At 40.2% G+C, this 22818-nt stretch overlaps 1 protein-coding gene across 2 annotated transcripts in view; it reads left to right on the forward strand.

Moving 5' to 3' along the window:
• Positions 1–22818, forward strand: part of LOC121514757 (protein MTSS 2-like) — a 78651-nt gene that overhangs the window by 43583 nt on the left and 12250 nt on the right. For both annotated transcript variants that reach the window (XM_041795052.1, XM_041795053.1), the window contains exons 4-10: positions 1300–1384; positions 1584–1675; positions 2564–2638; positions 5535–5692; positions 5883–5990; positions 8178–8275; positions 22622–22754. In XM_041795052.1, coding sequence (XP_041650986.1) covers positions 1300–1384; positions 1584–1675; positions 2564–2638; positions 5535–5692; positions 5883–5990; positions 8178–8275; positions 22622–22754 — 749 coding nt within the window. The remainder of the gene's footprint in view (positions 1–1299; positions 1385–1583; positions 1676–2563; positions 2639–5534; positions 5693–5882; positions 5991–8177; positions 8276–22621; positions 22755–22818) is intronic.

A 22818-nucleotide genomic window follows, 5' to 3' on the forward strand; every position in this document is an offset into this window, starting at 1 on the left:
CAGTTGCCAGGAGAACAGGACTTGTCTGACTGCATTGTGCCAAGTGTAAAGTTTGGTGGAGGGGGGATTATGGTGTGGGCTTGTTTTTCAGGAGTTGGGCTTGGCCCCTTAGTTCCAGTGAAAGGAACTCTGAATGCTTCAGCATACCAAGAGATTTTGGACAATTCCATGCTCCCAACTTTGTGGGAACAGTTTGGGGATGACCCCTTCCTGTTCCAACATGACTGTGCACCAGTGCACAAAGCAAGGTCCATAAAGACATGGAGGAGAGAGTTTGGTGTGGATCAACTTGACTGGCCTGCACAGAGTCCTGACCTCAACCCCATAGAACACCTTTGGGATGAATTAGAGTGGAGACTGAGAGCCAGACCTTCTCGTCCAACATCAGTGTGTGACCTCACAGATGTGCTTCTGGAAGAATGGTCCAAAATTCCCATAAACACACTCCTAAACCTTGTGGAAAGCCTTCCCAGAAGAGTTGAAGCTGTTATAGCTGCAAAGGGTGGACCGACGTCATATTAAACCCTATGGATTAAGAATGGGATGTCAGTTAAGTTCATATGTGAGTCAAGGCAGCTGAGGGAATACTTTTGGCAATATAGTGTATAAACAATATTGTCTTCTCCTGAATTCCATTTGCAGATACATGGATATATGTTTAAACTACAGGCATTACCCAGCCCTACTGCCCACCCACTCACCACCATGTGCTCATGCTCTCATAACCATTCATGAACACAGATGCATGGTCCAGGCCAGCTCTGAGTCCTGTCTGCTGCGTCCAGAGCCCCTCAGATTAGCCCTATGTGGCCCAGATTACAGCAGGATCAGCGCTGCCACATAGTCCAGCGGCCTGTGAACCCTCAGTGAGGCGGTGGGACAGTCTGGGCTCAAATCCACATTTTAATTACGCTCGGGCAGAGAGGAAAAGTACAGTATCCCGTTCACACAAGCTGTTGTTTACACGCCACTTGGATCAAGCACGCCATCATCAAGTGTTAAAGATAAAAAAGCATGATTGGTCAGCGGGGGGAGGAGGGGGTGAAGGGGGTTTAATTTTCAGGCTCTGTGTCACATTTGCTTTCCCCAAAACAAATGAGAAGTTTGAGCTGTGAATCAGCTCTGGTCCCTCTGGTGGCTGCAGCTGGGATTCTCTAACATCCTGATGAGTCTATCTGACAGGAGAGAATTACGCCTCCTAACAGAAGATGATATTTTTCCCCACAGAGAGGCTCGTCTCTGTTTTCTCCTTGTATCAAAGCTGACAGTTTGCTTGTTTCTCTTCTTATCTAATTCAAGGTGCCACCAGAGACGTCGGCTCAGCTCTGACCAGGATGTGTATGAGACACCGCAGCATTGAGGCGAAACTACGCCACTTCACCAAGTACGTGCCACTGCAGTTTCCTCTCCTCTCTCGCCTTGGGGGGATTATTGTTCTCCCTGTAGTCCTGTGTCGTCTCTGCTGACCTTCGTCTCGCCCTGAAATCCTCACTAAGTGTTGTTGTGATGTGAAAATGAAGTTATCTGTCCTGCCTTTCTGTCTCTGAATCTGTTTGGTCATGCTTGTCTCCTTGTTGCTGCAGTGCTCTTATGGAGGGTCTGGTGACACCGCTGCAGGACAGAATAGAGGAGTGGAAGAAGACGGCGAACCAGCTAGACAAAGACCACGCCAAAGGTGACCAAACAGGGAACTCACAACATGATTTATCCTTCTAGAGCAGAGGGTCTCAGCTGGTTTAGCCCTCAGGATCCACCACAACCACATTAATGAGAGATCACAACCCCGATTCAGTTTTTAACCACTCAGATTAACCAGGACGGGTTCAAACTAGGAATCTGAGTACACTCAACCCCAGAGTCTGCTTCATTTGACCAGTATGAACACAGGCATGTTGTCCTCCATCGACCTTGTTGGGCCACTGCACTAAAGACAGACATAATTCTGTACTTCTGCAGACCAAAGACAAGAGGGGGCATCCAGCTTGTTCTCCTGGCTCAGTTCTAAAGCCTGCATCTCTGATGGTATGGGGTTGCATTAGTGCCTATGGCGTGGGCAGCTCTAACATCTGGAAAGGAACTATCAATGCTGAAAAATAGAGAGAGCTTTGAGAGCATCATATGCTCCCATCCAGACAACATCTCTGTCAGGGAAGGCCTTACTCTCTCGGCAAGACCATGCTAAACCACATACCACATCTATCACAACAGCATGGCTTCACTGGAGAAGAGTCAAGGTCCTGAACTGGCCCACCTGCAGTCCAGACTTTTCACCAGTAGAAAACATTCAGAGCATCAGAGAAGGAAAATTCCAGTGTTGAGCAGCTAGAAACCCCCATCAGTCAATCACTGTGGTCTGTTTATATTGACATTTCTCACAGCGTCCCAACTTTTTTTGGGATTGGGGTTGCACTTGCCAAAGCAAAATGAGATGTTAGTCTCCTTTGGACTTCTGTACATCATTGACTTTTCCATCTGAAAGCAGGTGGTTCCAGTTGAGAACCCCTGTGTTAGATCTCTGCATGCTGGACAGAAACTCAAACCTTCTTTGGTTTTGTTTCCACAGAATACAAGCGGTCCCGTCAGGAAATCAAGAGGAAGTCTTTAGACACCATAAAGCTGCAGAAGAAGGCCAGAAAAGGTGAGGCACTCCTCTAAAGTACAGAGAAACGTTGATGATTTAGCCTCTTACTACTCTGACATACAGCGCCCACACTGATGAAGTCTGCTCTGTTGCTGCTCCAATGGTTCAGATTGAACTGGCGCCATCTAGGGTTAAGAGTCAGAAATAACAGCTCAGTTAAATCACACAGTCTGGCTCTGTTTCTGAGGTTCCTCTCAAGCTCTGGATGATTTATCAGCGTCTGTCTCACAAATCAAACAAATGATCTTCCTCTCTTGGCTGTACCTGCATTAGCCTCTACTGCTGGTTGTAATCACTCTCATATTTCTATAAAGGACTTAGAATAAAGCAGAGGTATGGGGCGTCATTAACGGGCTGATTTTATACAGCTAACTCTGCTTTTTCTGTCTCTCCCCTCCCTATAAATATCCCCTCCTATGTCCTCTGGCTGTAGAGCTTCTAGGTATGTTTGCTGCACTCTTTTCTGTGTAAAAACGTCGTCATCTGTAGATCAATCTGCCAGTCAAAGAAAACCCTGACATGTCTGCAGTTTTGGCTGATAGTGCAGAAAACTTTAACTTCTAGAGAGATACAATACTCAGAATACGCAGACTTAAAGATCTAGGTATTGTAGAAATAAATAAAATAAATGAATTAGAAAATACATTAGTGTCTAAGAAGAATCCATATAGCCAAAAGATGCATGAATCCAAGTCGAACATTATTTTAAAGAAATATTGAAAACTAATACGTTTGGGTAAATTGATAATAATTATTAAGTTTTGGTTGTGAAAAATAATAACTGATTTTGTGATCTTTAAATGCTATAATATGAATTGCATTTAATTAACTAACAGCAGTGAGTTGCTGTTTTAGCCTGCAGCTATTTTATTTTATTTCTAATCTTTTTTGTGCGCTTTTTAAATTTCTGTCTCATGGAAGAGGGAACAGATTATCTAAGATAATTCTTTTTTCTGTTCCCCATTTAAAACGAGAGATTTAATGTCAGCATTTAATTGCTTTTTTGGTCATGAATGAATTAAATGCATATTAAGGAAATAAAAAAACGAACAAATACATCAGGTTATTTATTGTTTTTGTTCAATATAAAAAGCTAAGTAGAATTTTTAAGTGTGTAGCACTGGTTTTTTAAATTAATGGAGCATTTATATGGGGCTGTGTTAACCATGAATACTAGAAGAGACCTCATGAATGCCTCCCCCTCATAGCCCTCACAGTATCTATAATCTTCCTTAAGGCTTCAAGTTCAGGAGTGTGTGATTAAAGGTTTATTTGACTGGATCGATGGATGGATGAATGGATGGGTGGATGGATAATAAAAAAAAAAAATAATAATAATAATAAAATAACAATAATAATAACAATAATAAAAATAAAAAGTTTATTTATATAGCACCTTTCAAGAACATCAAAGTCATTAAGTGCTTTACAAAGAGATAAAATGGATAGATGGATGATGGATACAAGGATGATGCATTGATGGATGATGGATGGATGGATGATGCATGGATGGATGCATGGATGGATGATAGATGCATGGATGATGATGGATGGATGATGGATGGATGGATGATGGACTGATGATGCATGGATGGATGCATGCATGGATGGATGATGCATGTATTTATGAATGATGGATGGATGGATGGATGATGGATGGATGGATGGATGATGCATGGATGGATGATGGATGCATGGATGGATAGATGCATGGATGCATGGATGATGGATGGATTGATGATAGATGCATGATGGATGATGGATGCATGGATAAAAGGATGCATAGATGGATGATGGATGGATGGATGATGGATGCATGGATGATGCATGGATGGATGATGGATGATGGATGCATGGATGGATGGATGATGGATGGATGGATGGATGGATGGATGATGGATGCATGATGGATGATGGATGATGCATGGATGATGCATGGATGATGGATGGATTGATGATGGATGCATGGATAAAGGGATGCATAGATGGATGATGGATGGATGGATGATACATGAAAGGACAATGGATGGATGGATCGATGATGCATGGATGGATGCATGGAGGGACAGACAGACAGACAGACAGACAGACAGACGTCTCAAAGGACAGAGGCAAAACTGTAGTCATTGAACAGCGTTTATCTGTGCATGCAGCACACATTTACCTCTGTAAATCAGCTGTTTAAGCCTGGACGGAGCTCAAAGTGAAGCTTTAATGAAATTTTATTTTATTCAAATGAAAGCTGACCAGTTTTCTGCCTGATATGGACAGCTGGAGCAAATCTAGAGAGCTACAGTGATTAACTGCTAAACCCTTGTGAAAGTACTGTCCATACTCGTGCTTTAATGACAGGGGAGTCAGAGAGAGTTAACCAAAAATGTGGAGACATTCTGCAGGGTACAAACTTTGAACTGGCAGAGTACGTCTGCATTAATCATGCATTTAGAAGGACAGAGGATTTCACCGCCATGGTCATCTTCATCACATCCGTCCTCATGTTTTACTCTTCTGTCATCTTCTGCGTCATTGTAGTTTCTGTCTGAGTGACTTAAAGACATGTTCCCGTCTAAACATTTCCATTTCAGGACCTAAAAGTCAGCATTTGTCTACATGGACTCATCCTTGATGAGATGTTTCAGCGTCCTCTCATTCCCACGTCCTTAAACCATTAGACTTAGTCAGTGCATGACTTTTTAGACATGAGCTGTTTATCATGAGTGTCCTAATCATCTCTCATTTATATCCTCTCCATCCTCCCTCTGTGTGAACTCTTCTTTCGTAATCACAACCCGCCCTTCAAATTCTTTCCTCCTCCTCCTCCTCCTCCTCCTCCTTGACTTTTTGACTCCCTCCCCTCTCTGCTGTCTTCTCCACCTTTCTGTATACTGCACAGGCCGGGGGAACTTGCGCCCCCAGCTGGACAGCGCCATGCAGGACGTGACCGACCTTTACCTGCTGATGGAGGAAACCGAGAAGCAGGCGGTGCGAAGAGCCCTCCTGGAAGAGAGGGGGCGCTACTGTACATTCATCAACCTGCTGCAGCCTGTGGTGGTGAGGGATATTTAGCGGGCCTGGATTAGGGCAGAATGATTTAAAATTTTGATTTGAGGTATCAAAGAATGACAAGAGCGACTATACAACAACTGAACCTGATAACCTTAGTCTGTCTAAAAACCACAAACCTTTGTTTCTGATGATTTTGTATCTTTTTAAATCAATCCCTTGTGTTTTTACCCTCCAGAATGTGGAGATCGCCATGCTGGGAGAGATCACTCACCTACAGGCCATCGTTGATGACCTCACTGTTCTGACTGAAGACCCGCACAAGCTGCCACCAGCCAGCGAGCAGGTAACCCAGGTTCTAAACTAATTTAACTTGAATGGCTGAGCCTATTTGGATCTGGTTAATCTGGTTCATCTGGTATTGGGACATCTGACCAGTACACCAACAGGGACTGTAGTGACATTATATCCAAATCCATGCACTTTTATATGGAGTTGGCCCCTTTTTGCAGCTCTAACAGCCTCCACTCATCTTGGAAGGCTCTCCACAAGATCCTGGAGTTTTTCTGTGCAGTCTCAAACATCTGTGATCCTTAACAGGTCGTTCTGAAGAGCTCAGTGACTTCAAGCGTGGGACAATGATGGGTGCAATAAGACAGTTGGTGGAATTTCATCCTTGCTGGATATTCCACAGTCAGCTGTCAGTGATGTTATTAGAAAGTGGAAGAGTTTAGGAACAACAGCAACTCAGCCACGAAGCAGAAGACCAGGTAAAACTTCAACTGCCATTGATGTAAACACTAAAACTGCAGCAGGATTCTCATGAATGGCTTTCCATGGCTGAGGAGCTGCATGCACGCCTCACATCACCAAGTCCAACGGCGAGCACCGGGAGTAGAGTAAAGAACACTGACACTGGACTGTGGAGCAGTGGAGACATGGTCTAAGGCAGGGGTTCTCAAACTTTTTCAGCCGTGACCCAAAATAAAAATGCCAGAGACTGGGGACTCCCACTTTACCTGAAGGAGGTTGAACGGCCATGCACAATCAAGAATAGTCATTTGCGGACAAGGCCATCCATAAAGGAGGATAAATAGAAGAGCTTTCTGGCGCCCTGCCAATATGGGGCTCCATCGAGGTCAACAACATCACGATCTATTGTAGAGTTAAGCTATGATACCCATATTTTATATTTAACCTGCATAATAACCACTCTTATCAAAGAAACAGATATTTTTGTTTATTTGTGTTTGTAGTAAAAAGTCTTCTTAAAAATGTAAATCTTTTTGTCAAAATGGTTTAAAAATAGCTATTATGGGTTAATAATGGCAAAAAATAGTGAAAAAGGTGTGAAATTGGATTTTAAAAGAAGCAGAAATGGGTTAGAAGTGGCAAAAATTAGATTAAAATGGCAGAAATGGGCATAAAAGGGGGTTAAAATGTGGCTAAAATGGCTTTAAATTGGCAAAAATGGGTGGAAATTTGGTGAAATGGGATGGAAAAGTAATATAAACTGGCAAGAAAAAGGTTAACTGTGAAATAAGAAATAGGCAGATATTGGCAGAAATTGATTAAACTACCAAAATCAAATGGTGAAATGTGGTTCAAATGGGAAAATTGGTTGTAAAAAGGGTTTAATAGTAGCAATAATCGGTCAACAGATTCAAAATTAACCTTAAGTGGCAAAAAGAGGCAGAAAAAAATGGTGTGAAGAGTTTAAAACAGACAACAATAGGTGTTAAATGGTAAAGATGATTTAAAATTGGTGGGAAAAATATTAAAAGGGGTAAAAAATGTTAGAAAATTGGTGTAAAGTGGCAACAGTGTAATTTAAAATATATACCTAGTTTGTTAGGGCATCTACATCAGAGAAGGGGCAGTGTCTTGCAACCCCAAAGGGGGTCCAGACCCCAAGGTTGAGAACCACTGGTATAGGGAGTGATGTAACAGGAGAACCTGCCTGACTGCACTGCGTCAACTCTGAAGTTTGGTGGAGGAGGGATAATGGTACGGGCCGTTCTTCAGGGTCTGGTCTAGACCCCTTATCTCCAGTGAAGGCCAATCTTAATGCTTCAGCAGACCAAGACATTCTGGACAATGCTATGCTTCCAGCTGTTTGGCAACAGTTTGGGGAAGGTCCTTTTCTATTCCAGCATGACTGTGACCCAGAGCACAAAGAAGGACTAGAAAGACATGGTTTGATGAGTTCAGAGTCCTGACCTCAACCCCATCCAGTTCCTTTGGGATTCAGGCCTTCTGGTCCAACAACAGCCCATTTTCTACTGTTGCTTTCTACCCTTTAATAATGTGTAATGCGAGGAAATGTATCGTTTTTAATACTGATGCACCCATTTCAACATCCACCATCACACCAGGAGAAAAGAAAACATTTTATTTGCTGTTTGAGACATGAAAGTATTATTTCCTGTAACTCTGTAGAGTTTGTCTTAATCACTGATTTTAACAGTTTCTTGTTCAGTTTCGCCCTCTCTCTGCTGTTTTGGTCTGATCAGTATCTTTATGTGTTTTTCAGGTGATTCGAGACCTGAAAGGCTCTGACTTCAGCTGGTCCTATCAGACCCCCCCTTCCTCCCCCAGCAGCACCGGATCCAGGAAGAGCAGCATGTGCAGGTACATCCTGAACACAGACACAAAAACTTCTAGACAAACACGAAGGGAAACAGAAGTTAGAGAGCCATGATAACTGTGGGGATGTCTATCTATCAATTTGGATGAAAGCTGACCAAAGGAGTGAACTTTTTCCTCTTTTTATCATGATTTTTCTACTGTTTAAAGTATTTCCCCTCTTCCTTCCTAATCAATTTTAATATTAGACAAAGAAAACTTGAATAAATACCAAAGTCAGTCATGGAGAAGCCATCCAGACCTGCCTGGTCCTATGTGAAAAAGTCATTGCCCCTTCCTGTTAAATCATGAATTAACTGTGATTAACCACATTTGTTGGAAAGCTGAGTTAAGTCTGACTATCCACACTCAGACCTGATGACTGCCAGACCTGCTGGATCCAGAAATCCCTTAAATAGAACCAGTCTGACAAAGTGAAGTAGGCTAAAAGATCTCCAACACATCATGGAGCCATCTAAAGAAATTCAAGAACAGATGAGAAACCAAGTCACTGACATCTATCAGTCTGAAAGGGTTACAAAGACATTTCTAAGGGTTTGGAACTCCAGTGAGAGCAATTATCCACAAATGGGAAAAACTGTGAACTGTGGTGAACCTTCCCAGGAGTGGCCAGTCTACCAAAATGACTCCAAGAGCGCATGGACAACTCATCCAGGAGGTCCCTGAAGAACCCAGAACAACATCTAAAGACCTGCACACCTCACTGACTCAGTCAAGGTCAGAGTTCATGACTCAACAATCAGAAAGAGACTGGGCAACAATGGCATCATGGGCAACCACACTGATGTGAAAGACTCGATGAGAGTTGTCACTAATGCTTGCTTCAGTTGTTGGTGCCAAGATGGAGCAACCAGTTATCAGGTCTAGGGGGGGATGGCTTTTTCACACAGGACCAGGCAGGTTTGGACGGCTTTATTCCCTTAATAAATGACTAAAAATCCTCTGTTGAGCTGTGATGGTGCTCAGAGCTCACATTTTCTAGCCCATATCCTCTCCGTCTACTTCTTCCCTTTTGATACCACCATTATGTTTATAATTAATACCTGTCATGACAGAGAGTGACATTTATTAACATTTATTAACCAAAGCATTTATAAGAACCCGTCAAAATCAACAGTGGAGGCGTGCAGTAACAGCTCTTCAGGGTTTTAGTGCCCACTATAGTAATATTTAATAAATTCATTTTAATAAAGACTGCAGAGAGTATCAGCCCACATGCCAGTTTGTGCAGAGTCATTAAACTATTATCTCTCTCTGTATACTCTCTGTATCTTTCACACATCTGAAAATCTAAACATTTCCATGCACAGTGATGCCACAGTGCAGTAAATACAGCAGCACGTTTAGCAGCCAAACTAGAAAGTGTGGATATGAAGTTACAGGACAGAAGGAACTCTCTAGAGGAAGCAGAATGAAACTTTCAGAGTCTGAAATGAATATTTTAAACTGTGATGGAGCTCAGGATTCTCATTTCTCAGTTATTTGGATCTTTCTTAGCTGTGACCAAAGCAGCAGCTATTCTTCCTGGAGTTCACTTCACCACAGCGTTCCTACAGCACATACTCACAGTGAAAATAACAATTACAGCCCATATAAACAACAAAACCACTGCAACAAGACAGCAGTGCAGCACAGAACAGACTGCTCAGTATAGATGCGACAAAAACACAACAAATTAAACATGAGCCAGCCTTAAATTAGCAGTACTCATAGATCAGTGATACTCAGCGCATGGCTCTAGAGCCACATGTGGCTCTTTTGTGATGATTTGTGGTTCTTTTATGCCTAAATTTGAAGCATAATTCACATTTTTGCCACTTCTATTTGACTCTTTTATCCTGGTTGTTGCTATTTTTTGCCCCTTTGCTACTTTTCACCCTTTTAAGCTGCCTTTTGCAATTAAGTGCCACCGATATCCCATTTTGCTACTCTTTGATGTTTTTTTCCCATCTTTTCCTTTTTTGCCACTGTTTTGCCACTTTTGGACCATTTTTGCAACCTGTAACTCATATTTTCCAGCTTCTCACCCTTTTTTGCCACTTTTCTCCCTGGGTTTCCCGCTTTTAGCCCGTTTTTGCCATTATTTTTGTCACTTTTCAACATTTTGGACACTATTGTCCTGCTTTTTGCAAATTTTTGCCCCTTTTTTCCTATTTTTCTCGCTTCTCACCCATTTAAGCTGCCTTTTGCAGTTAAATGCCGCTTAATTCCCTTTTTTCCACCTTTTTAAAATTTTTTGGGCCGTTTTATTCACTTTTCACTCATTTTTTGCCACTTTTCAACAATTTTTGCCACCTATAAGTCATTTTTTTGCCTCATTCTCCCCATTTTTGCTTTTCCCTTTTCCCCGGCGTTTGCCCCAGTTTGCCTTTTTTTACCACTTGTCGCCCATGTAAGCCACCTTTTGCAATTAAATGCCACTTCTTGCCCGTTTTCCCACCTTTTTTTCTGATTTTTGCCCATTTTTCCTACCTTTCTTCAGATTTTTGCCACTTCTTGACAAATATTTTTGCCCCCCTTTAACTTATTTTTTGGTCACTTTCCACTCATTTTTGCCACTTTCTGCTCTTTCTGCCACTTTTCTCCCAGTGTTTGCCACTTTTTGACCACTTTTGCCACCGTTAACTTTTTTTTATTGCCACTTGTAACACTGTTAAGAAGTATAAAGGTTAACATGACTGGTCAGATCAAATCTTGCAATCATACTTTCAATTCATATGAACTTGTATATGATAGAAATAATTCCTACAAGCTTGTGCATATTTAAATCTTAATGTTTTTATACTTTTTCCAGTTTATTTATTTTCATATATTAATTTTAATTACTGTATATTGAGAGCAAAGCTAACCAGAGTCATTATTGTGTAATACTTGGTCAATAAAGCTGGTTCTTATTGTGATATAACCAAATGTGAAATAATATAATCTCAGATTTCACCAAAATAAGAGGATTAACCTGTTTAAGCTGGACAGAAAGACTAAAGTTTTTCCCCTTAGTAACTCTGGCTCTGGCTCTTCCTGTCTCTCTGGTTTTAAAGTCTTTCAGATGATCTGACTTTTTTCTTTTTTGCTGTTCAATTATTGACATCCTGTGTTTATAAATTGGTCTATAATGCACAGACATGTCTCATGATACATCACAGTAAATAAAAATCATGCTAAAATGCTGATTTGTTAGTGAGATTGCTATTTTCTCTAACGTATCTGGAGGTTTTTTCCAAATAGACGATCAATCATAAGCATACGTGACTATTTTTTATTCTACTCCATGTGTTTGTGCATAATTGTGCAAACTGAGACTCTCTCTGATGCTGTGCCTCCATAATCAGTTCAGTTCTTTTCAAACAACATTAGTTTAGTTTAGTTTAGTTTATTAGGTTTATTTGTGTCAGGGCAATGTACAAAATTACATAAATCTCAAAAAGAGAAAAGATGCTTTGTGCCAAATTTAGCTTGCTGGCTAATTTCCATCTGCAGTCCCTGTCCCTTTATTAGTCCCTCAAGGAGCGATTGGTTCAGAGCCTGAACGTAGAAAGTAACTGTAGATAATGCCATTTAATGGGGGAGTAATGACATGGTGATAGTGGGAATTATTTCCAGAATCACTTATTGCATGCAGGGATGAATGTAAGATGTTGTTATCCAAAAGTCGCAGCTTTACCAGCACCAGTGATGCTGTGGTAGATTTGTCCTTGTTGGTCTTTGACATGACGTTTCTTTGGGCATAAATCCTCCTAAGATCCTGATCTAAAGCCAGCAGATTTGAAGTAAAAGGACTGAAAAATAGAAAAGTAGTGCTGAATACATGGAGAGATGACTCCTGTCCGTCAGCACACAGACTCACCACTCTCAGGTAGCATCACTGTGTGGAGCGCGGCGGATCTTGCCAGCTTCTCGGCTCTGGCTCCTGGCAGATTTGTGGCTCTCGAGCTTCTTACAGAAAGATTAGGTCCAAAGCTGTGAAACATCACAGCCTGACAGCCTTGAGCCTTCACAAGAACCAAAATCCACGTATTCAAAGTCTAATAATGACGGTTGAACTACTTATTTATAGTCCTGCATCAGTGGTGCATTCAAGGACAAGGAGCAGGCTTTCTGTACAGATTAACCCATGAAGTGTAGTGTGATTGTGATCCTTCCCCACTCTTTAGAAGGAAAATAAAGTGAGGCTCATAATTGTAATAATCAGCATTAAGAATCTGCTGTTTTTAGTCCTTTTTGCTGCAGAAGGTTCCTGACTGACTGACCCTGAAGCAGCTGAGTGTCGGCCATGATAAGGGCTGTTTGAATCCTTAAATAAGGAGGAAAGGAGCTTCATTGCTTTCTTCAATATCTCCTCTAGCAGAGGAGAGTCTGGATGGAAGCTGAACGGTTTGGGAAAATAATCTAACTGCGATACATTTTTTTCAATATTGCCACGGTGATTTAATGTGCAGTTATTTTTTAAGTTCCACATCTTATGTATTTCCAACTAACATGAGTAGTAAATCCCTCTATTGTATACTTTAACCACTGCAACATTATAAAGATTAAACTAGAGCTGAATGATTTGAAAAAAATTTAATTGCAATTATTTTGACTCACATTACAAATTCAGTATGAATTGTTGTATTGAAAGGAATGATTATTCTCATGTTGTTCACGTTTTGATTTAGAAAAACTTAGAAAATAAGGAAAGTAGGAGTTTTGCAAACAATTCTAAAAAATCTGACACTTAGACATTGGCATGATGAGAGGAACATTTCTTTGCTGCATAAAAATTTATCAAAGTGGTATTTTAACACATTTATTTATTTTAGACAAACAAATAACAAAAATAAAGCAATGATAAAACCATTCACAGCCCATCCCACAAAGTATTTCGTGAGTCCGAAAAAGGAATAGGAAGAAGCAGAAGCTTTTCGAGTCCTACCCCCACTTACTCTCCTTTTATAAGTTTTTCATTTCAAAGAAATATTACACCTTTTGCAATTTGAAGATTGCAGTAGTACATAATGCGATGAAATCTAAATTTTGATTTTGCCCTACTCTGGACCTTCCTGTACCAAAGGAGAGCAGAAAAGACAACCCACAATTCTTTGCAACTTGATTTGAAGTGACGCCAGTCCTTACCAAGGTTATAATAGTTTTGTATTTTTCATTAGTTTTAATTTTTATTTCTTTTTCACTTTCTGTGTTCGATTTCAGTTTAGTTTTTATTAGTTTTGACTGCTGGTTTGTTAGTTTAGTTTAGTTTTTAATTTAGCAAAAATGCTTCATTTTAGTTTAGTTTTTATTAGTTTTAGTTTTTATGGATAGATGTCAGGGCTGAGTGAGTATCATACATTTTTAAAAACATATTCAAACAGGCTACTCTTCACTTATCATTTTATTTAATGGTGATGTTTGAATACAACTCCAGACATAAAACTACCACTGTGAGAAGTCTTAACCAATCAGATCAGGCCATTTTACACTCCCCAGACTCTGGTGTAGCTGCCAGTCAGTCTGGTTGTGTCAAAGACTAAAACTCAGGATATTTACCTCCGCCAAGGAGGTTATGTGATTGGGTGGGTTTGTTAGCAACATAACTCAAAAAGTTATGGACGGATTTTGAAATTTTCAGGAAATGTCAGAAATGGCATAAGGAGGAACTGATTAGATTTTGGGACTGATCCGGATCACCGTCTGGATCCAGGAATTTTTTAAAGGATTCTTTACTAATTTGAGATAGGGCTAATGGTGAATGTCTACACTGTTACCACTTTACACCAAGAGATTGCAGACATGAGTAACTTCAATCCCAGCAGAATTTTTGGGTGTGTTTCTATTCAAAGTTTTGGAGTTTATAGAGTTTGAAAGACGCACGCCCGATTGAGGAGACGAGTCGGAACGTAACAGAGAGAAAGACAGCGAATTGTAGTGAGGACACTCACAATGCTGGGAGGAATAGAGGAATATTCACCCTCTGACATTACTTCCAGTTGTCCAGTGAGACCATGGGTGAGACTGTCAGTGCATCTGTTGGCACCAGCAGGCAATGCTGCAATGCTTCCTCCATGACAGTCCACCCGTAGCCAATGCTTTGCCTCACCGTGTGTCCGCCGGGGAGGGAGTAATCTGCAAATGCTGTGGTGGGGGCACATGGGGACGCTCTCCGAGTGCTTTTCTAGTTTGTCTCTGTTTTTATTTCATTTTAGTTAGTTTTTTTAAGCGCACTATACAGTTTTACTTAGTTTTCCTTTTTTTTGGTAAAGCTTCGTTTTTATTTAGTGTCAGTTAACTAAAGTAATTTTTGACTTTTAGTTTTACTTAATTAGTTTCAATTAACTAAAATAATTTTTGAATTTTAGTTTTAGTTATCTATGATAACCTTGATCAAAGCGCCCCCTACTGGCAGCAGGAAGTGAGGACAATTAGGAAATTGGCTCATTCCTCCAACCCCAGCTCAGATTGTGAAAGATGGCCTTCAGTATCTGCCCATGACACTGACATGTTTCGTTAAAAGATGCTTACATAGTGATTGCAGCCATTTTAATATCTCACCATGTAACAGGAAGTTGGTCTAACTTTCATACAAAATATCTACTTTGTTTCAAATTCCACGTGTTTGATCACAGTCTGCCTCAATGCACGTTTCAATGTTGATCTGATGTAGCGCCACCTACTGTAAGAAGCCAGAGAGCTTTAATGCTAGTCCAGGCCTGATCACTCCTACAGGAAGTTGCTGTTCTGTTGCTGTATCTCATCCATGTTTTGCACTTGTGATGGACGATGCTTATTTCTGACATCAGCTGTGCTTCCTGTTGTCCAGTGGAAACATTTTCTGTCAGGTTTGTTTCATCCATTCTTGTCGACTCTGGTCCGATTGGCTTGTTTTCATCAGCGGCGGCGGGGGATGGAGTAGAGGGGACTCGCTCCCATGATCCCCCTCTACCCTCGATGCCAGCTCCTGTTTTGATTGAGAGCTTCATGGCGGCATACAGCTCATTAATGTAAATCACAGCTCAGTGATGTTTTTGAGGCCGAATTTTACTCGTCAGTGAAGAGCTTCTTCCTCCCAAACGTCCTTGCTTTAGCCTGACCGCTGAACATTTCTCAGTACATCCAGTAAGCCTGAAAAAAGTTTTTAATAAGCTGAAGTTCACTGAATTTTCAGTGCTCACAGAGCGGCATGCAGTGAGTCTGGAAAAAAAAGAAAATCCAAAGATTACAGGATTTTCTCTGTACAACAGCGATGTACCAAAATAATAGGAAATAGTGATGGAGAGACAAAGATTTCAGCAGCAGGATGGAGAAAAACAAGCTTAGTGAGAATTTCTTAAAGGCACAGAGGAGAAGCTCGGAGGATGTAAGAACAGTGTCTGCTTCTGAATGATTTAAGGTTATTTAATTTGTCATATTTAATTTGGCAATCCTCCTTAAGCCTCACCCTCGAGGACACAGATTAAGGAGGAATGATAACTTCAGATAAATTCCTGAGGGGAGGCGGGGAGAGAAGCACATTTTCAGTGCGTGGGTGACAAAGAGAAGCGGCGCCGAGCGAGCGAGGATGACAAAGACGGAGACAAAAAGCCCAGAGACAGCCGTACAGAGGGAAAGAATAATCAAAGAAGGGATAACTTGTTAATGCTCTTTGATGCACCAAATTTGGAGGAATGGCATCATTTACAGTCTTCAAACACAAAGCCCTCATGTTCGCAGCTTTTGTGATCAATTTTTCATTTAGCTCCCCCGCTTTCGCTACGGCCTGCTCTTAAATCCCCCAAAACAAGTTTCTGAACAAAATATGGGGAGAAATCTTGATCCAGATCTTGTCTTACATGCAGACTGAAATGTCATAGAATATTCACAAAACAAGAGGAAAGAGGGCAGCAGGAAGGTCATTAGTTTTCATGCAGAGATGCAGGGGAACTTCTGTTTCATGACTGAGGCAGCTGCTGATTGGTCTAATGCAGTGGTTTTCAAACTATTTTCGCCCAAGGCACACCTAAGGTTAAGCCAAAATCTCAAGGCACACCATATTTAAATCAATACAAAATAGACTTTTTAAATAATGTTACAGTTAAGGTGGGCTATTAGGGGAGATAAAGGGGAGAGCTGGCCCAGCCAACTGGGGGATCATGAAGATGGCAAAATTGGGCAAAAAGTGGCAAAACAAAGTCACAAATGGGCAAAATTTGGTAAAAAAAAGAAAAGGCCAAACAATGAGTAAAAATTGACAAATACGGGTTACAAGTGGCCTAAAAGGGTTAAATGTTGAAAAAAAAAAAGGTAAAAATGGGTGATAAAAAAGGGCAAAACTGGGCAATAAAGTGGTCAATCAAAGGCAAAAGTGGGCAAAAAAATGGCAAAAAAGGTGGCAAAATAGATCACAAGTGGTAGAAAAATGGCAAAAAGGGTTAAAGTTGCTAAAAGGAGGTATAAAGGTAAAAAAAATCCAAAAAAGTGGCAAAAATGCTTAAAAAACGAAGCAAATTGGTTTACGTTGTCAAAAGAAGTGGCAAAAATGGGATAAAAGTGGCCTAAAAGGGTTATACGCTTGTTAATGTTGGGATGAAATGGCAAAATGGCCAAATTTGGGTGAAAAGTGGCAAAAAGTTTGCAAAAATGGGTTGAATGTGGCAAAAGAGCTAAAAAAATGCAGTCAAATGGTTTAAGTTGTCAAAAGAAGTGGCAAAAATGGGTAGAAAAAAAATTTGGTTAACTTTGTTAAAAATACCATGAATTGATAATTTCAACACCAATTCCAACCCAATAATAGCTCGCCATGCTTTGCATGCTAGCACCAATGCTACTGATCCATCACACATACACTGATATCATCAATAAATCCCAACTGGGGGGGGGGCCATTGTCTGGGGTTTTTCAGGGGTCCAGCCGGATCTGTGGGCAGGCCTGGTTACAGTTCTTGCCGTAAAGCTGTGGTAATAACATATGGTCCAAATTACCAAGGCACACCGAGGCTTGCCCTAAGGCACACCATGTAAGAACCACTGGTCTAATGATTGTGGAAATTATCGCTGCTAACTCTGATTACAGCCGTGACCGTCTGCTGTTTCTGCTCCACCAAAATCATGAATTTAGTTTCAAATATAAGAGAAAATTCACAAAACATCAGAGGGGAAATGACAAAGATGACTAATTGTGCAATCAGTGGTATTTTATCTTGAGAGACTCTCACAGGAAGCTCTCAGAAACAGGAAATGCTCTCATAGCAGACGGGGACACTCACTCCATGATCAGACTTTCTAGTTAAATAATAACTAGACATTTAAAGTTTAATCTGGATGATGCATCTCCCTCCCAAAAAGCTCCATTTGTTGGAAAATAATGGCAGTTGTTGCCTTCTTTGCTCTCTAATAGACAGCATTAATCCATTAAAGTGTTTTAATGTTGCTGTTTCATTAAAATGATTCATGCCAAACTCCTGCAACCAAATAACAAGGAAAAGGCAATCTTTCTGACAATATCTGTGTGATTTTTAGGTAATTTATCAAAATTACAAAAACAAAACAAATGCAAATAAATGCACAATGATACAGAAACGTCTGTCATAAAGCTAACAAGTAAATTAGTATTGTAATCCTGCAAACGCATATTATTGATTCATTTATTCAGCGTGAATGGACCGTACGCAGTAAAAACTGCAGTGTTAAATTCTCAGTGTTGAACACGTTAGACTCCAATTTGCCTTCAGTGTTGGGGTAAGTTAATGTTGATCTGTCTAACTCCGTAGAGCAGTGATACTCAACGTGTGGCTCTAGAGCAGCGTTACTCAACCCTGCTCAACCAAAGAGGCAAACTGTTGAAAAATACCTTTACAAGAGCCGCGTCTAAGTGGTGAGAAGTGGCAAAAATGGGTTAAAGTGGCAATAAACATAAGTTAAAGGTGGCAACAATGGTCAAAAAGTGGCAAAAAATGAGTGAGAAATGACAGTAAATGATCATAAAGTGACTAAAATGGGCAAAAAGCAGAACAAAAAGTGTTTAAAAACTGGGTGAAAAGTGGCAAAAATAGGTTAAAGTGGCAATAAACAAGTTAGAGGTGGCAACAATGGTCAAAAAGTGGCAAAAAAATGGGTGTGAAATGACAGTGAATGATCATAAAGTGACTAAAATGGGCAAAAAGCAGTAAAAAAGTGTTTAAAAACTGGGTGAAAAGTGGCAAAAATAGGTTAAAGTGGCAATAAACATAAGTTAAAGGTAATAAAAAGTGGCAAAAATAGCTGAAAGGGGGCAATATAGGTATGAAATTGCAAAAACTGGTTGCAATAGCAATATAAATGGGGCCAAAAAATGATTTAAAAAATTGACAAAATCTGGGTGAAACGGGGCATAAATGGGTTAAATAGCAATAAAGATATGTTAAAATTGACAAAATCTGAGAAGTGGCAAGAAATGGGTGAAAGGAGGAAAAAATGGTCATAAAGTGGCAAAAATAGGTTCAAGTGGCAATAAAAATAAGTTAAAGGAAACAACATGGTCAAAAACTGCCAAAAAATGGGTGAGAATAGCAAAAATGGGTAAAAGTGACAATAAAAATAAGTTAAACGGGGCAAAAATGGTCAAACCGTGGCAAAGAATGGGTGAGGAGTGACAGAAAATATATGAAAAGTGATTAAAATGAGCAAAAAGCAGCAAAGAGTGGCAAAAATAGGGATAAAAAGTGGCAAAGAAATTTGAAGAAGGTTTTCTTAGGAGATAATATTTTAAATTAAGATGTTAAGAGCCACAAATTATTATTATATTAAAAATATTATCCCCGGAAGACCTGAAAAAGGAAAATTTTACCTCAGAAATTATACATTGCAAGTCTCATTAATCAGTTTGATTCCCACACCTACACAGAAGGCTTTAATTGTCAACCTCTTATTTTGTCTGCATATTTCCATTGCCCTTATTTGCATTTTTTGCTACTTTAATTCAATTTGTACTGTTTTTAGCCCATTTTTGACACTTTTATCCAGGTTTTTGCAATTTTTGCCCCTTTTTGTTGCCTTTAATTGCCTATTTTTGCCCATTTAACCTGCTTTTTTGCAATAAAATGCCACTAATTTCCCATTTTTCCCATTTTTACCACTTTTTTTCTGATTTTTGACCATTTTAGTCACTTTTCACTCATTTCCCCCATGCCTTTGCCACTTTCTGCCCATATTTGCCACTTTTCTCCCAGTGTTTGCTGCATCAAGCCTTTTTTTGGCCACTTTTTTAGTCACTTTCCTCCCCTTTTTGACACTTTTATCCTGCTTTTTGTCCCCTCCCCGGCCACTTCTTGCCCATTTAAGCTGCCTTTTGCAACTAAGTATCCCTTTTTGCCCATTTTTCCTACCTTTTTTTCAGATTTTTTCCCATTTTTGTCACTTTTCACTCATTTTTGCAACTTTTTGCCACTTATAACTCACTATTTGGCCACTTTCCATCCATTTTTGCCACTATTCTCACAGTGTTTGCTGCTTTTTGACCACTTTTGCCATCTTTAACTTATTTTAATTGCCAGTTTCACCACTTAGATTGTGGCTCTTGCAAATGTATTTTTAAACAGTTTGGCTCTTTGGTTGAGCAGGGTTGAGTAACACTGCTGTAGAGACAATCGATCTGAGTCAAATCTAGGGATAGGTAAGCAGAGTATTCCCATCATGCCCTTGGGCAGTGTGTTTAGATGTGTTGTTGTTTCCCGTTGTACAGTGATCAATGCTGGGATTACTGTGTTTCTCCTGAATCATAGTTTTTGACGTCAAACATCTTTACACCGGGAGTGATGTTGTTACCTGAGTTAGACTACACTACTTCAGACTTTGTCCGACTGCACTGATGCATCTCATTGTCAAATAACATTCCCGTTAGGCACGTGGGGAATGACAAATGCTCTCGTTATGTGATTAATGGTGCGTCATAGACAGGCCTTACTCTAGAGCAGGGGTTCTCAACCTTTTCAGCCAGCAACCCCTAAAATAAATGTGCCAGAGACGGGGACCCCCACTGTACCTAATAATATGCATTTTTTATTCATAGTCTCCATTTTAAATTTTGCAACATGACAAAAGCACATTAAAAAGTGCATAAAAAAACAACAACAGAGCTGTATTTTAACATAACCTTAGCTAGAAGAGATGTTTTTTTCACTTGAAAAAAAATTGAATAAATAGAATGAAAAAATAAAATAATAGTTTTGGTTACATCTTACCCAGGTATATCTTTAAGTGCATACAAACTAAATTAGCTCAGTTGTAGCTACAGTTGAAAAGGACATGTTTTATACTTGGTATCTTGGGGCTACTTCTGTCAGCATCGCTAGCCACACATTCAAACAGCACAGTGCATTGTGGGTAGACTGTTGCTAGGCTATGCGGAGTGTTGCATTCATGGTCTGAAATACTGTAGGAAGTTATGAAAACTTGTGAAACAGGCTGGCCTCTGCATCTCTGGTATGACCACAGGCTGGGCCACTTGGGGGTTGATCCTGGGCCACATGTGGCCCCCGGGCCGCTGATTGAATAGGCCTGCTCTAGAGATTCATGTGTAAAAACAGTGATTTTTTTTATTTTTTTATCTCACATTCATACCTAAAAGTCTTCTTGAAGGAGAGCTGGTCCATATAATCCTCCTCCTTATACATCAGATCATTTCCATTACTGTTTTTGTGTTTTTTCTTCCTTTCAGAGCAAACATTGCTCGAATATTCCAGAGCGCCTGTGCTGCAGCTCTGATTCTCTCTCTTTGACCCCCGCTGACCTGTGAACTCGCACACAGTCGAGATTTTAGTTGTGAAGTCTGACATGGTGCCGTTGTGAATGAACAAAAGAAGTTGCGTAGTCGTAGCCAGCCTGAGGTGACTTCTCACTGATGGAGGTAATCGCGGAAACGGTCGAAGAACATCGCTGGTGCTAGACATATGAGCCCTCCATAACATGAGGGCTCATTTGTGAGGTTCAATTAAGGAACTATAACACTGCATTGTAATGCAATGATTACTAATATGTGTAATACTACTGATGAAAACCTCCAGTGATATTAGATAAAAGTGAAGTGTTAAAAGAACTCCCTACTGTTTCAGAGTGTTAGAAATTAATACTATTAAAAGGGATGCACCGCATGATATCAGTATCAGCAGACATGAGCATTCCTGCTGATAATTACAGCAGATATTCTGGCTATAAAAATCTGCCTTTATCAGCTGTAAATGTTGGCTCTATGAACAATTATGTTGGTGGAGTTTTTGCCAGTTTCAAGCCATTTCAGCCACTTTTTAACCCCCTTTTACCACTATTTATGCCCATTTTTTATCCCATCTTTATTTGTATCTTTTTTTTGCCACTTCTAATCCATTTGTGCTACTTTTAAAATCCAATTTACCACATTTTCCACCATTTTTGGCCATTATTAACCCATTTTAGCTACATCTAACCTATTTTAACATCTTTTTAACAAGGGGATTTATATTTTTGAGGGCTATTTACTACACAAATTATTAAAAAAGAGAGATATTTGTTTCTCTGATAAGAGTGGTTATTATTTTCAGGTTAAATATAATATATACTGTATATGTCACAGCTTAACTTTACAATGGATCAAGATTTTTTGTTCTTGCTCTCAAATGTACGTTGCTTTTTGACAAAAGCATTTGCTAAATGACATCGTGGCATTTTACTGGCCCCCAGTTTGGCTCGGCCCTAGAAAACTCTCCCCTTTATCCCCCCTTATATGTTCATCCACCTTCAGGTACAGTGGGGATCCCAGGTCTCTTGCACCTTTATTTTGGGGGCCGTGGGCAGCAAAGATTGACAATACCTGTTCTAAAATACATCCAGTCAATTTAATTTCAACTCCAATTAAGGTGTAGAAACATCTCAGCAAACATGAGAGAAATGGGAGGCACCTATGGGAAATTTCAGGTGTTTTTGCAAAGTGTCTGAGTACATAGTGCGATGTTATAGTTTTGCCAAATTTGCAAAAATGTTTAACATTTTGTTTTTACTTTGCCACAGTGGAGCATGGAGAGTAGATTTATGAGGAAAAAAATGAATTATTTTGACTGTATCATCAGGCTGCAGGATAAGAAAAACAGAGTAAAGGGGGTCTGAACACTCTCTAAAGTGGTCTGTAACTATTATTCAGCCCCTTCTTTGGTACTCTAGAAACATGCAAGATGCAAAATTCCTACGCATGTATTAAAGGTTTATTCTAAGTTAATAGAAATATATTTATTTATATATTCAGCTGGTTAAATGCCAAGGCTTGCCCTGCTAAATTCCATTAATATTGCACCATTAATATTACCTTTCACCCCCAGCGCTGCTCTTCCTTTAGGCAGCATCCGTTTTTAAATCCATGATGTGTCTTCATTCACAGTCTCCTTCAGATGCCCTCAGCAGGAGCTCATCGGCTCAGCAGCGTCTCCTCCCACGACTCAGGCTTTGTCTCCCAGGACGCCAACACCCACTCCAAGCCTCCGTCGCCCATGCCCTCTGACATCACCAGCCAGGTAGCAGCCCCACACTGAGTCCATTCATTAAACTGGGGGTGTCTCATCTCACAGTAGATCTAAA

Source organism: Cheilinus undulatus, linkage group 9, assembly GCF_018320785.1.
Source record: "Cheilinus undulatus linkage group 9, ASM1832078v1, whole genome shotgun sequence".
Classification (NCBI taxonomy): domain Eukaryota; kingdom Metazoa; phylum Chordata; class Actinopteri; order Labriformes; family Labridae; genus Cheilinus; species Cheilinus undulatus.